General features: G+C 41.2%; 1 protein-coding gene across 2 annotated transcripts in view; it reads right to left on the reverse strand.

Annotated features, from left to right (window-relative positions):
• Positions 1 to 29: 29 nt before the first annotated feature.
• Positions 30 to 13961, reverse strand: part of CDC42BPA (CDC42 binding protein kinase alpha) — a 608613-nt gene continuing 594681 nt past the window's right edge. For both annotated transcript variants that reach the window (XM_069233802.1, XM_069233803.1), the window contains 3 exons: positions 12218 to 12335; positions 10034 to 10191; positions 30 to 5544 (listed from right to left, as the gene is read on the reverse strand). In XM_069233802.1, coding sequence (XP_069089903.1) covers positions 5413 to 5544; positions 10034 to 10191; positions 12218 to 12335 — 408 coding nt within the window. In that variant the 3' untranslated portion in view covers positions 30 to 5412. The remainder of the gene's footprint in view (positions 5545 to 10033; positions 10192 to 12217; positions 12336 to 13961) is intronic.

Genomic DNA, 13961 nt, shown 5'->3' on the forward strand with positions numbered 1-13961 from the left:
TTCCAACAAAAAATAATTTGACACTCATAATGACTTACAGATCCCTGTTTTATTGCAATACATCAAAGTCAGATTAATATTTATTTGTGTTTTACCAACATAAAATACTGGCAGCCAGTCTCTTATTACATTTTTGACTGTCCACCTTAAATATTTCTGTGCAAAAGAATCTACATCATTGTTCAGTAGCAGAGAATCTCTTACAAAGTTCCCTACGACTCGGAGGGCACAAAACAAACCAAATAAAAAGTGATAGGAGCGAAAGCAATGTCTCGCTCCTAGCCAGCCCCAGCCCCCAAACTGTTTGGATTGTATTCTCCAAAACATAAAAGTGATTACATCTATGACATGCAAAACTGTACAATAATATTACATGGAAAAAGCCTAAAAATATTTATATTTAAAAGTAAATGATATGAACTGTTGTACATAAAAAGGCAAGTAAAATGTCACGAAATAACGTAGAGCTGTTTGATTTTTTTTTGTATCGACCATGTTACACCCTCATTGCAATTTTTCATAACGTGTGTTAGTTCACGATAAGTGAAAATGGAAAGTAACGAAATAGTTATAAATTAGCTCGGTACATGATACAGTGCAGAAACGCAATTGTCTCCTCCTATTTATGGTAGTACAAAGCCCGCTTTGAGAACGATTGTGTTGAGAACCCTGGGAGGTAACAATGACGCGTCTGTGAAACAATTGTGGAGGCGGGATTATTTTGATTGGCAGTGAACAATGCCTCAGTTCCCATTCTTTAGCTATGGCATTATTTTGGAACCATGGTATTATAGTGACTATTCCAGGGGCTTTAGGCAGCTCGGACTTCACAGAGATGGTGATTAGTGGGGACTACATTGTTATATTCATTTTCAGCAGCAAATACCTGAAAACGTGTGATATAAACCAAATGTACAGTAAATGTTTAGGCCTTTTTTTATAGCAGAGATAACCAAATGTATACATCCCACATAGGAATACAGGAAAAGCTCTCTCCTAATAACACAGAGGGCCCTCTCAGTTAATTGCCTGAGAGCATTGCTTTGTAAATCCATTCAGCCTGCAAAGCAGCCCATTGTCCCAAAGTCCACTGCAGAGCTCCTATCTAGCCAGTTCAGCACTGCCCCAAAATACAAGCTACAGAAATCAGTTCAGGCACCGGTGGCAAGGAAATGCTACATAAAAGTGCTCTTTGGGGCGTAACAAGCAAGAGGCTCAGCAGAATCGCTATGCAACACTGCTCGGCTAGAATCCACGCTGGCCGGGGACTGATGCGCGACACTGTTCCGCTAAGATCATCCCTGGCCGACGAACACTGGTACATTGCCATTTAAACAAGCCAGAGAGCCCAATCCTAAAGCACTTTTAGAATCTGTAGAAGGCTTGCAAAGAACCAATCAAACAAATACATACCAGCAATCGTTGCCATATGCTCTGCTGAAAAAAATATAGCAGAGCTTTTCTTCAGATCTTTCGTTGTGTAGTTCCTCTGTGGCAGTATGACCTCACATTAGAGAATTTGATCCCTAAAAGGCCGCGATAGGATCGCCCAAGGGAGTAATGCGTGAAGAGAGGTAGAGAAGCAGTGTGCGAGAATTTTAATAGTACAATGCACCTTCATTGAAGCTGCAGATCTACTGGGCATGACCAACACCACAGTCAGCTGTAAACTAATCCGCTGTGGCCTCACTGCGCTAGTGTTATGAAGTTTAAAAGAAACACTACCAGAGAAGAACAAAACCACATTCTAGAAGCAACTATTGTTTAAAAAATGCTTCTGGGTGTTCCCTCATGTAAGGCTATTTTGAGGTGGTATCATAGAACTGTTCTCCATTACACATCATGAAAGAATCGTTTCCATGGCAAACAGGGTGGGACAGGGTTGAAGTCTATTGTTCATACTGATAAACAGCACCACTCTTAAGAGTTAAAAAATGTCAAATCATTAAAGATTAGCAGCATCTTTCGTGGATGAAGTTTTATATAATGTGCAAAGTAGCAATTCTATGACACCCAATGTAACATAAAATTCAACTGAGCTGCGTCGTGCATGCTAACATTTTATGACTGAGCACATAACAGCTCCTAGATGCCAAGCACAAAATAAACCTGAGTGAGATTATGCACTGGACCATCACCAGTAAGAAGCCCTGCTGATTAGGTATGGGAGATGGAGGCAATGGGTGTCTAGCCCTGAAATGCCAATCTGGTCAAAATGGAATGGGTTTACACTCCTGGCATCTCTCTGCCAGAAATCCCTCCTGCAAGAACAAGGAACAGTACCAGACCAGAGCTTTATTTGACAAGCCCAAACAGGCTCGAAAACAACATAGTCCGCGATGGATGAGCGCAGATGACAGGATTTCAAACACTAGGAACACTCTTTTGATAATGGGCAAACTTCCAGCTTGCAAATTCTGATATACTTTTTTGTTTACTGGTACTGAATATTTTATAAAAGCAGAAATTTGACGTCTTAAAAAAAAAAGATATACCTTTTCTTGAGTCTTTGCGCTTGAAGCCGTGGTCCACGTTGATACGTGCTGAAATACCCCACCTGAAGCTACCACGAGCCTATATAATGCAGTCACCATCTAAACAGAGTGCAGAAAATAGTTGACTGCTTGATACGCAAGGCCTTTTCCCACTGGCTAGCTTAACTGTTAATGGAATGCATAGCTGCACACCACGGGCTTATGCCTTGTACTCATTTTGCACGATGTCTTTAATGTTGCTCCTCACGATTTTGAGACAAGATGCCAATGAGTCACTTTGTGATATGCAACAAAAATAATGTCTCTTACTTAAAACTAAAAAAACATTTGATACAGAGCAATGATGCAGAGAGGGTCCTAGGTTCTAAGAATTCTACCCCTGACATACCACACAGTCAAATAAAATATACAACAAGCTTCAGTTTTTTCAGCCTTTCTCGCGCCATCTAGGGATTAACAGCATTTTTGTTTTTTCGTAGGTGTGTAATTTTTATAAAATGTACCAGCATATGGATTATAAATAGGCTACTATTAACAAATAAAATTACATTACAATTGCAACAAACACAAATAAAACTGGCAATGTGTGTGAGTAATATGACATAGTCACACAAGGAAGCAGAGAACACGCAAGGGTGAGTCCTTTGGTACACGGGCTGTCCTGCTAGTAGAAGAATACGCTGTTTCAGTGCTGTTGCACTACTGTGCCGCATCAACTGAAACTGCCAGTTGATTTCACAGCTATGCGACCATTCGCTTGCCATCCTGGTGAGCACTTGGGTGCAGGTAGCAATTGTACAATTACAGAGTAAAGTTTCAGCAGGGAAAACTGCTGAGACCTGTACGTTGCAGATGTACGCTGGGATTCAGAAACAATGTTGCAAGATTATAATAAATACAAGTATGAAAAGGATACAACTCAACAGTGGCTCCAGAGTATGCGATCTCTCCATTCATCTAGACTCCTAGGCTTGCGATGTAGCCGTGTTAAGCTTAGCCTGGCTGCACTAAAGAGAAGTTCTCACCTGGGGAGAACGCGCTTGAGAAACTCCAGCATCCCTCGAAACAGAGCTGTCACACGAGAGCCACACCTGAATGCTGGAACTAGTGCAGCCATTTGTAAGTGTCTGCCCCATAACATGACAACTGAGGCATTGTCTGCAAGAAACTCCTCAAAAACACACAAACTGATTCCCCTGCGTTAGAGTTCTGGCCGGAAGCCAGTGCCTAGCTTGCTTACCTTTCCTCCTGGATGATGGTGCTGTATCATTAGCAACCAATCAGAAACTGTCTGAAGGAGCCTCTATGCTGTAATGTGGATGGATGATGAAAGCAGGCAATATTATGAATCCTTTAACACTAGGTTATAAGATTTATCTCTTCAATTTGGGCACTCATTCCTTTATTCTTTTTCTGTTTTGAATCCGGACAGAAGGACTGTAGGCCAGAAATATGAATCTGACAATAAAAGCTCACACAGATTGTCATTTACAGAAGGATGGTTAGTGTGCAGAGACAGGGCTGTAAGAAGTATAAAGTAAACAGTATGCACATACTTTAAAATGAACATGACGTGCCTGCATCTCGCTCTCATGTCCAGCTCCCCCCTTATTTTTCAGGTACATGTAGGATAAAAACAATTCTGGGGGATCCAGGCATTTCCGATTTCTTACAATTGATGAAAACTGCACAGCGGTCTTTCACAAACCAGGTGAACATTTGTTTGTGCAGCAACTGGCCAAACAATAGAGTAACATTCACCCTGTGTTGCAACACTACACAGTACATTATAAATGCCTTCGGTGGATAAGTGGAGAAGAAGTGAGTTAAAGGTTTCTGTCTCGTTCAATTTTGTCCATCACTAAACAGGTTTTGCAAACAATTTTAAACTTGGTTTCCTAATCATAGTCTTTTCGGGAAATTGATATTCCACCATTAAGCAGCAAAATTCATACTGTTCTGCCCGCAGATATCTTGTAAGGTGCAGTGATGTTAGAATTCAGAAATAGATAGACCCCCACATATCACCTTAAAATAGAGGGCTGTAGGCGCTTTGGGCACGCATAAACAGGTCCAACAGTACTCATCATTATTCCATCAAGCCACAGCTCCTTGAAATGACATTTAGGACAAAAAAGTATTTGCTTCTTATCCTGTAGAAAAACAGCTGTCTGATGAGCAGTTTCCTGCTTTACACCATTACCTTTGAAACCAATTGAACTGGGAGGCACCATGGACGCTTCTATGCTTTTTCCCCTAAAATCAGGAATAATTAGTAAGGAAATGGGAAGGACATTAAATTAAAGGATAGGGTTTAAATATGCATCTTGGTCCAAGTGAATCAATGATGCTTTTATATACATATGTATCTTACAATAAACATGAATTTGCTTTAAAGAGTGGAGTATGCATTGTCTCTCCCAGTGAGGGTCATTGGCATCAGGTAGGTAGACATTCATTGCTGGCCATTGTCTGGGAGATCATTGCATCTTTTTTTATACTGCACGTCTAGAACACAGTGATAATCCTGGATGTGGTGTTGTATATTAGGCAATGTGAAGAAATCTCTCAGCTTGTGTTTTTTCTAACTGCATTGGCTTTTTTTGCTTGTTTAACTGGACACAGAAGCTCAGTATTTTCAGCTGAAAGTTAAAGCAGGTGTAACCATGTGAAATGAGGCGCGTCTCTCTCGCCCACTGTCCGAGCTGCTTGCCGCTCTCCGATGCTGCTGCCCATGAGTCTGGGATGGGTTCAGTGATGTTGGTGGACAAGGCAGAGGCTTTTCCGCCACAACGCTAATGCCCGGTCATGTGCAGAGGCGGTAGGACTAAGGAAAGCAAAAGACCAGGGGCAACTGAAGAGAAGCCAGGGGACATAAAGCTGCTGGGATGTCGGTCACCACGAATGCTGAAGCAGTTCATGTGTCCCAACTTGCTTGGTCAGTACTCTCGAGTGAGAGGCTCTTGGTCTTGTGCGGTGAAATTGGGCTGGGAGGGCTGCTCAGATTGGAACTGTTTGAAGCTGTAGAATGTCTTGGAGAATCCGAGTCCTGTTAAAAAACAAAAAAAGTAGAAATAATTAGCAATAGTCACAATCTCATTCTAAAAAGAATAGGCATATTGTTAAATACGGCACATGCCTGCCCTTTCATGCAGCGCAGTACGGTGGCTTGCAGAGTTAAAAATGATCCATAAGGAGGGGTCTAGGTTGGGTACTGTATGTGGTGCAGTTTTTGGCAGAGAAGGCTGGTTTTCCAGCCAGGTAGTACGGCTTGTTGGTACACGGGCGGTCCTGCTAGTAGAAGAATACGCTGTTTCAGCTATGGAAATGATGCAGAGTAATGTAAATGCGCTGGATGATTCAGCCAGTGGCACGCCATAAGGGTTAAAGAAGGCATGAAAGATAGGACAATGTCTATGGGCAAGAGAAGTTGGTAATGGGCAACATAAAACAAATACAGTTTCTAGATTGTTTAATGTTGCCTGGTGTAGTCACTACTGGCAGCCTGACTTACTAACTTACTATCAAATATTCTCTGGGAAAGTTCAGGTGCAGCTAAGTGATTTACTCAGAAAAAAGAACAACCCACCTTTGACTTGGGGTGGATTTTGACCAGGATGGAGGCAAACAAGGCTCTCTGTCTAAGAAAACCATGCCCTGATGAAACACCATCATATCTTTAGAACTGCTATAGGAAATTTGAGATGTTTGGAAGATCAAATGTGTGTTGGAAGAGTTCTGCAGAAACAGGCACTTTAGTCCATTTGTGGACATGTTATCACATGCACTCTAACTGGAAAGAGAAACTGTCTCATATTAAAACCATTACACTACCATTAAGTCCCACATTTATTTTATTTGAAGACCCAGGATAAGACGCCATGCACCCAATGACAATGCCAAAGGGAATCCTAATCATACACTTGCTACCTGCTGCCCGACTAGCAACGTCACACGTTTCGAAGGTCCGTATATCCCCTCCAACAACATCTATGGTGGGAAAAGATTTTGAAGATATATGCTATGGAAAAATTATCTGCTTTAGCTCATGATAGAGAACCTGTGTGTGGACAGGTTGGGTTACTGTTTAAGGCGCATATGAAAAAAGACCAAGTGACTGGGGGAGAAGGTGGGCACTCCTCTAACATGTATGAAGAGTTGTGCTACTTGGCACTGAGTTGCCAATCTTCATCTTCAGAGAACATGGTATATGATGCTAGAAAAGTGGGAGACCCTCCCCCACATCAGAAGATGGTGTAGTCAATAGGAGAAATCAGAGAGGCTTTGAGGCAGCAGATCCATAAAAGGACAGATCTGTTGGATCTGCTAACTCAAATGTAGTGGTATATTTGCTTGGGTGTGTAGATCAGCTGAGAGGATTGTCTCGTTCGAGAATGGTAGACTTTAAAGTGGCCCCTGGACATTGTGTATTGCTAATGGAACTGCCTGGTAGGTGAGGCCAGCTCCTGCAAGCGGTTCTAGCCCTACTACTGTTGAAGAGCTCCAGGAAGGACTGAGCCTTTCCTTTGAAAATCTTGACAATCAAAGGGCTTGTCAATGAGAGAGGCATGGACATTTCTTGAAAAGCCAATAGTGTGTGTCCAGGAATGCAGCCTAACGTGATATCAGTGCTTATGGATTGGGTCACAATATCTGCAAAACAGAAGCCACATTTCAGAATCTGATTTGGGGCATCCAAGCATTCACTGACAAATGGGTTAAAAGGGTTTATACATGTGTTCCAGTAGACTTCGAACTGCTAGTGATGCCAATTCCCACAAGGCATGGGCATAGTGGCTCAGCAGATATGTGGCATTTGCGGCACAAATATATAGACTGAATGACACAAAAAGCTTTTTGTTCTTGGCATCCAGGTTTTTTTGCTTTTTGGACGCCATACCTGCTGCTTTGCCTGCCATTGCTTCGGGCTGGTGTGTGATGTTGTCCCCCAGCCTCCTGTGAGCCCGAGAGGATGGGCCCATCACAGTCCAGCCGTGATGCGCTACAGAAGAGCAGACACTTCCCTGCAGCGCGGGACACCATACGTGCTGCTTTTGCCTGCCACTGCTTCAGGCAGGGGTGGGACTTCATCCCCCAGCCTCCGTGAGCCTGAGAAGGCGGGCCCTCCATAAGCCTGCCATGACGTGCTATAAAACCACTGGCACTTCCCCCCAGAGCAGGAAAGTAACATGTCTGGTGCTCCGGACAGGACCAGACCTGTCTTTGTCCATCATTGGCCGGAAGAGGCCGGGCTGGGCCACCTCTTTTGGTTGGTCAGCTCAGGTGAAAGTTACTTTTAGTGTTCTTGTTGTAGATCTCCCACTCTGACTACAAGGCACAAAAGATGACAGCCCTGGTAACCAGGGAAATGGTCCACACTCATCAGAGTCATCTATCACAAATTATCTGTCCACTCTAATGGAGGTGATCACCCCAGAATCTGAGCATGGGAAAGAATGAATTGATGTAATAGAAAAACAGGTCCACAAACCAACATTGGAACCGGAAGCGATTATTTTAAATCAGGGCACAATACCCCCGGTAGTAATTGGAGAGCCTGGAAGCAGAGACAGCTCCCAAATGTACTTGAAAACAGCGCTGCATCCCCTCACCCCCACTTGAATGGCCTACAAATGAGCAGTCGGTTAAGGGGGAGTATTCAGGTGCTAGAAAGCCCCCCTGCAAAGAAAGGAAGAGACGTTAGGAGCCGACCTTGTGTTAAACAAAACAAAAACCATTACAGACTGCATCAAACAGGGGCATTAAGATCGGTTGCCAGGGGTACAGATCCAGAAACTGAAAATGAGACCTATGTGACTGAGTTGATGAAGCTGTTCCTTGCGAAAACAAGAGACCACCTTGAACGATTTCTGTAGGAAACTTGAATAAAAATTAACATCTATAATGAAGGAGGAGATGGATTTTCCTATCAGTCAACTCCCCCCACCTCCCCTCTTTAAATCAGCGTATGCGGGACACAGGTCCATGCACTGAGACACCTGAGCCAATGGGACATCCTGCGACAAGTTGCTCTGCTTTGCCTGATCGATGCTCAACTGAAGGAGATCCCCATGGGGCAGCTCCAAATCAGGGCCAGAGAGTCGTTTATGACAGAGGGATGGCACCCCCCACAGCACAAATTAAGTACCACTGACAATGTTCATGATGTAATTAGAACCCCGGAGAGGCCTGGTGTAAGATGTTTACAGCTTCCACCGGAAAACACTCCATATACAATTGTTTTAGAAAACGCACCATCACATGGTGAGGGAGGCATGTGAGGGTGATGAGTCATTAAAGCGGAAGGCCACTCAATGGTTGCATAACAAAGCAGAGGTACCAGTGGACTTGAACAGAAAGATCGCCAACACTCGAAGGGTGGATTGGGTAGGGCGTTTTCCCAAACGTTCAGAGGGGGCTGTGTGGTAGTGAATTTCAGAGACCCAGAAATCATGTGTTTATTGTTACACCATCTAAGGCCATCACCCAGGAATCATAAGGGAATAAACGTGCACCCGCAGGGTTTCTTTTACATAGCAGACTTCGCACATGCTGCACCCAGCTAAAGAGCCTATAAACATGCACAAAAGGTAAACATCCCCATATACTCCTGCTTTGTTCCTTTTGGCAATCTGGAAATGCCAAACTGACAACAATTGTCAGGGTCAGTTATTCTGCAGACAGGGAAGGGGGAGCCATTAGTGGACGAGACCAATATATAACAGGGGATACATATTGGGGAGGTCTTTAGTTACACCAAAACGATATAGTCCCAGTTAGGTGAAAGGGCCTTGATTTCATGGAATATAGCAGGTGCCCGCTCTAAGCTAGATAACCCAGACTGAGTAGGCGATGTCACCTCCTTTGATATCATCTGCTGCCAATAAACCTGGGCAACAGAGTCATTACACAAAGAGGGGTACTGCTCATTGTTATGGCCAGCCCTCTCATCTTCTGTGTATCTTCTGTGTATATAAAACAGGTGAATGACAGGTCTATGGGGATAATGCATGGTCCATCTTGTAATACATTCCAGGAAGACTTTGGAGCTCCTAAGGATGCTTTGAGTGCTTGAGAGGTCTTGAAATTTGGTATTTCCAGACTTAAATGATTTTTCTTTCAGAAATCTCTTTAAGCACCAGAAATGCTGAAAAGGTTCAACAGATAATGTGGTGGGATTAGATGGTCGCCTTAAAAAGTGAAGCAACCAATCTTTCATTGTCAGTTCTTTGGAAAGCTAGCCAGTGACATGGACCAAGAAATTCAAACTTGCTCTAGAAAGGCATTTCTTAGAAATACATTGCAGAGAAGGTGGTAACCTTACTAGACAAATTCTGGCTGCTGCTACTGCTGCAATTATGTCTCACACATTTACAACAAGATCACGGATACTTCAGAAATAGTCCATACTACGTAAGTCAAAATAACTTTGCAGAACGTTTAAACATTGAAGAACGCCATGACATCTGTTTTTTATCTCCACGCACATTACACAAGGCTATTCCAGGCCTCCTCCTAGTTTGATGCATGAAACATACCTCTCGTTCATAGTCCCGTGCTGGGGCATCACTCCCTGGCTCCAATCCACCAGATGACAACGAGCCATCTGATGGCGATGCCATTGTCTGACGCTTTACCCCATAGCTTCCTCCTGAAAACTCCCTCCTTAAAGCGCTGCCATTCTGCGCAGAGGACCCTAAGAATTGGGTAGGAACAGAAAGGATCTATTAATTATGTGCTTTGCCTACTGCAGAGAAATGTGCATGCATTGCAGATTCCTCATGCAATTTCACTTTAAAAGTTCCCAATATTTACAAGAAACAAAAGCATATGTTTTAGAACACAACAATGCATTGTCAGCAAACCTGCACAATATTAGCACAGCATTGCAGTGGTGTACCATACAATTTGAACAGGGCAACACAGTTTTTACTTTTATTGTGTTTACTTTCTGGGACATAAAAGGTTATTTTGACTCCAAGAACAGAAAATTGTTGTGTGAGGGTCTTCAAAATGGTGTGCTGTCATGTCTGGAACTGGCATCCTTGGGCAGACTACGGTCTGTGTTATACATGTAGAACATTCTTACATCACTTGATTTATCTTCTAAACTATTAATGTTAAATATCTGCTTCCAGCACATATGAAATCAAGTATTTTCTATATGAATATCCTGGTTAGATAAACATGTTTCAGACATGACCACTCGTTTCATGGTGCCCCTATACTAAACAAAATGGAACAAATCCCTCAAGTCTCTGCTTAAAGTGATGTGTATTGCACACATTGACGAGTTCTCATCCCAAAAAATATTCCAGGGATCGCATGATGTAAAATAAAGAAAATGTTAATTACACCCTGTTTGCTGCTTCTATACAGGAATTTGGGTAACATTAAATTTAGCCCACACATGGAGTACTCCAAACTGGTTTTATGCCAGTTATTGCTGTGCGTAATCAGTTTAAAAAATAACTAAATACATATTTAATGAGTTAAAAAGCAGCAAAAATAGTGCAACATTATTTGCACCCTCTGTTTTAATGGAGGTTATTCATGGGCAAGATTTTTTTTTTTTTACTTTTTCACACTGAAATAAATTTTTTAAGCAGCAGATGCCTCATATTTCCAATTATTTCAGAATGAGATTCCACCATTTTTGGTGCAAAATTGTTCTTATAATAACCAAAATTAGCTTTTTTACAATGAAAAGGAGAATTTGGCTTAAAGGTTTTTGTTTTATTTTTTTAATGGATTTTTGTTTTTTAGTTTTTTTTTAAATATTGCATCGCATAAATTGTGTAATTTGGATCTACAAGCTATACAAGAAAATGCAGCAAAAAAGCATTGCCCATGTTTATGACTTTCTTTTGCAACTCACAATGAATTCTGTAAGCTATCTTAGAAATCTGCACACAAACAGGAGTACAGATATGTGTAAGTATTTCGGTAGGAGTAATGTTAATCAGCCGTACAATTCTACATTTAGAAGAATAACATCAATATGGCACTTTAAAATGTTCTATTTTTTCTCTATGGAGAAATCATGCTTCCCTTCTCATTTATCAATATTTTTTCTTGAGTTTACAATGTGATAAATTACTCATAAATATTTGGTGACTATCCACAAACTTAGAAAGTGTGGGTGTTGATCAACGGTTCCAGGTACACCAGCAACATACAGCCAAAGACCCTCTCCGAGCCATGGATTTGAAGGCAGATATTCCATCACAATGGCAGAATTTTCTTATTGCCATATTCCATTTACCAGAATCAGTGACTGATGTTCCTGAATTTCTGGCTGAGGAATGCAGCTCTAACTTCTGAATTTTTTATAGCTATGATGAATTTGGCTGTTCAAAATGTCTAAGAATAAAACCCTTGTTACGTAGATTGAATCCCAATGAGTGACTCATTTTAGCAGAGCAGAAATACCAGGCCAAGTGGAGGAAATACCCTTAATTGCCTTCCAGACATGCAACCTTTACTTCTCAATGTGTTAAAGATTCAAAGAAAATTCAGGCCTTTAACATCAAAAGTTCCTTAATTCCTAGAAGAAAGAAAGCTTGGAAAGAAGGAAGCTGAATACAAAGGATTTAGACATGCAATGCTTCTCAGTAACCATTTGCCCTGTTTACACGCATACTGAAATGTGGTTTGTAAAGAAAGGCACTTTAATAGCATAGCCTCCAACAATTTACAAGGAATCATGGGTGATAGCTTACTGGCTCCTAGTCCGCTGCTTGCACTCATGGAGCGGCCAGGTTCTGTGCGTGATTTGGTGATCGAAGGAATGCTGACCGAGCCACTGAACATATTCCGACTTTCCTGAGGTCTAAGATTCTAGACAGGGGAAACAAACAAAGAGAAAACATTATGCATCAGAATAGTCGTCATCTTGGTTTTCCATCTGCTGGGCTAGCTGACAGGGCATCATTTCCGCATGGCACAGTACACAGTAACACATGCAAAGCAAACGCTCAATTACAGAAGATGATAAATTTGTTAAGGAAACTGCCATGCACAAAGAATATTGGAGGCTAAAAGAGAGGTACATTTCTGTTTCTGCGTTTGTGGGACACCAACCTTTCTTTGGTAAATTGTATAAAATGGCATAAAGGAGGGAATACTCAATGGTGCACAGTGTTGCACAGAAAACAGGTCTGTGACACCTCATTTGTAGGCAGTAAAATTCTATGTGACTTGCAAAGTGACTGGAGATGATGGGCAACTGATAAAGTGCTCTGGGCTAAAGAACTCCATTAGAGGATACCGACTGTCACCTGATATCATTGGACCCTAATGACCTTACGAATCTGTATTCTGCATGTTATTGGCAGTGGGAAGGTTAAAGGTACCTGATAAAGTAAAGAACCCCACTTTGGTCCAAGTCAATTTCCACTTGGAAGTAAACTCTAGTTTGAATAATATTGCTATTGTAAATTAGACCTGTGGCATTTTGTGGTGTAAGTTTCAATATTTTTTGTAAGATGTTGTTTTTCACAGTACTATTTTAAGTGGAAATTTACATGTAAAATGCATCATTTGGATGATCCGTCAGCCACTATTTTCTTTTAAGGTTTCCGACGCAATGGTGACAATCAAATACTGGTGTATTTTCACATCTTTGCTTGCTGCAATATATTACAGGGCACACTGCAAATGCCAATGAGAGCAGTGTGTGCTTTTTAAGAACTGATAAAAACAATCAAACTAAATAATTAAAGAATTTAAGATGTGTATATGATTTCTATGTTTCCTGTCAAACAGATTTTTTTTAGTTGTTCAGATTTTATTTCAATTTATTAAAAACCTGAAAAAATATAAATTATTTGCCATTGCCAACTTTTTATTTCTTTAAGGCGAGACCCTAAAATTTGAGCAACAAAGTATATTTATTTTGCTCACTGATTAAAGATAGGCTTTAATTCAAGTTTAAGCACAAATGCCTTTGCTAAATCTCATTTGTACATGAATTTGCAGAAACATTTAAGCATCTCAAACATAGTATGAAAACAGTGAGCAGAAGAGAATAGAAAAAATGAGTGAGAGATGAAAATGTTTTTATGATCTGTCATTTCAGACCTCTCAAATAAAACCATGAGCAAGGTTACATTTTATGTACAGACTTCCGCTCTTTATAGAACTATGCTAAATCTTAACAGATAGACATAGAGCTGTCCTGCAGGTGCTAGTTGTGAGGATAAGCTTGTCTGATGGCTACAATACTGGTCTCCATAGATAAACAAAAAAGCAGCATTTTGGTACTGCACACTTGCTTTTTTTTTTTTTTACTTAGTAGTCTTATTTTGTCCTCGTATACTAAGAAGCATGGAGACGCTTTACACAGAACACAAAATTATACATTAAAAACATCATTTGAGTAAAACAACTCAAAATGATTGCTCAGAAGCCATGGGGTGTAGTGAAAGGAAACCATACACCAGGAGACAACTTTTAGGTTTACGG

This window comes from Pleurodeles waltl, chromosome 5 (genome assembly GCF_031143425.1).
Source record: "Pleurodeles waltl isolate 20211129_DDA chromosome 5, aPleWal1.hap1.20221129, whole genome shotgun sequence".
Classification (NCBI taxonomy): Eukaryota; Metazoa; Chordata; class Amphibia; order Caudata; family Salamandridae; genus Pleurodeles; species Pleurodeles waltl.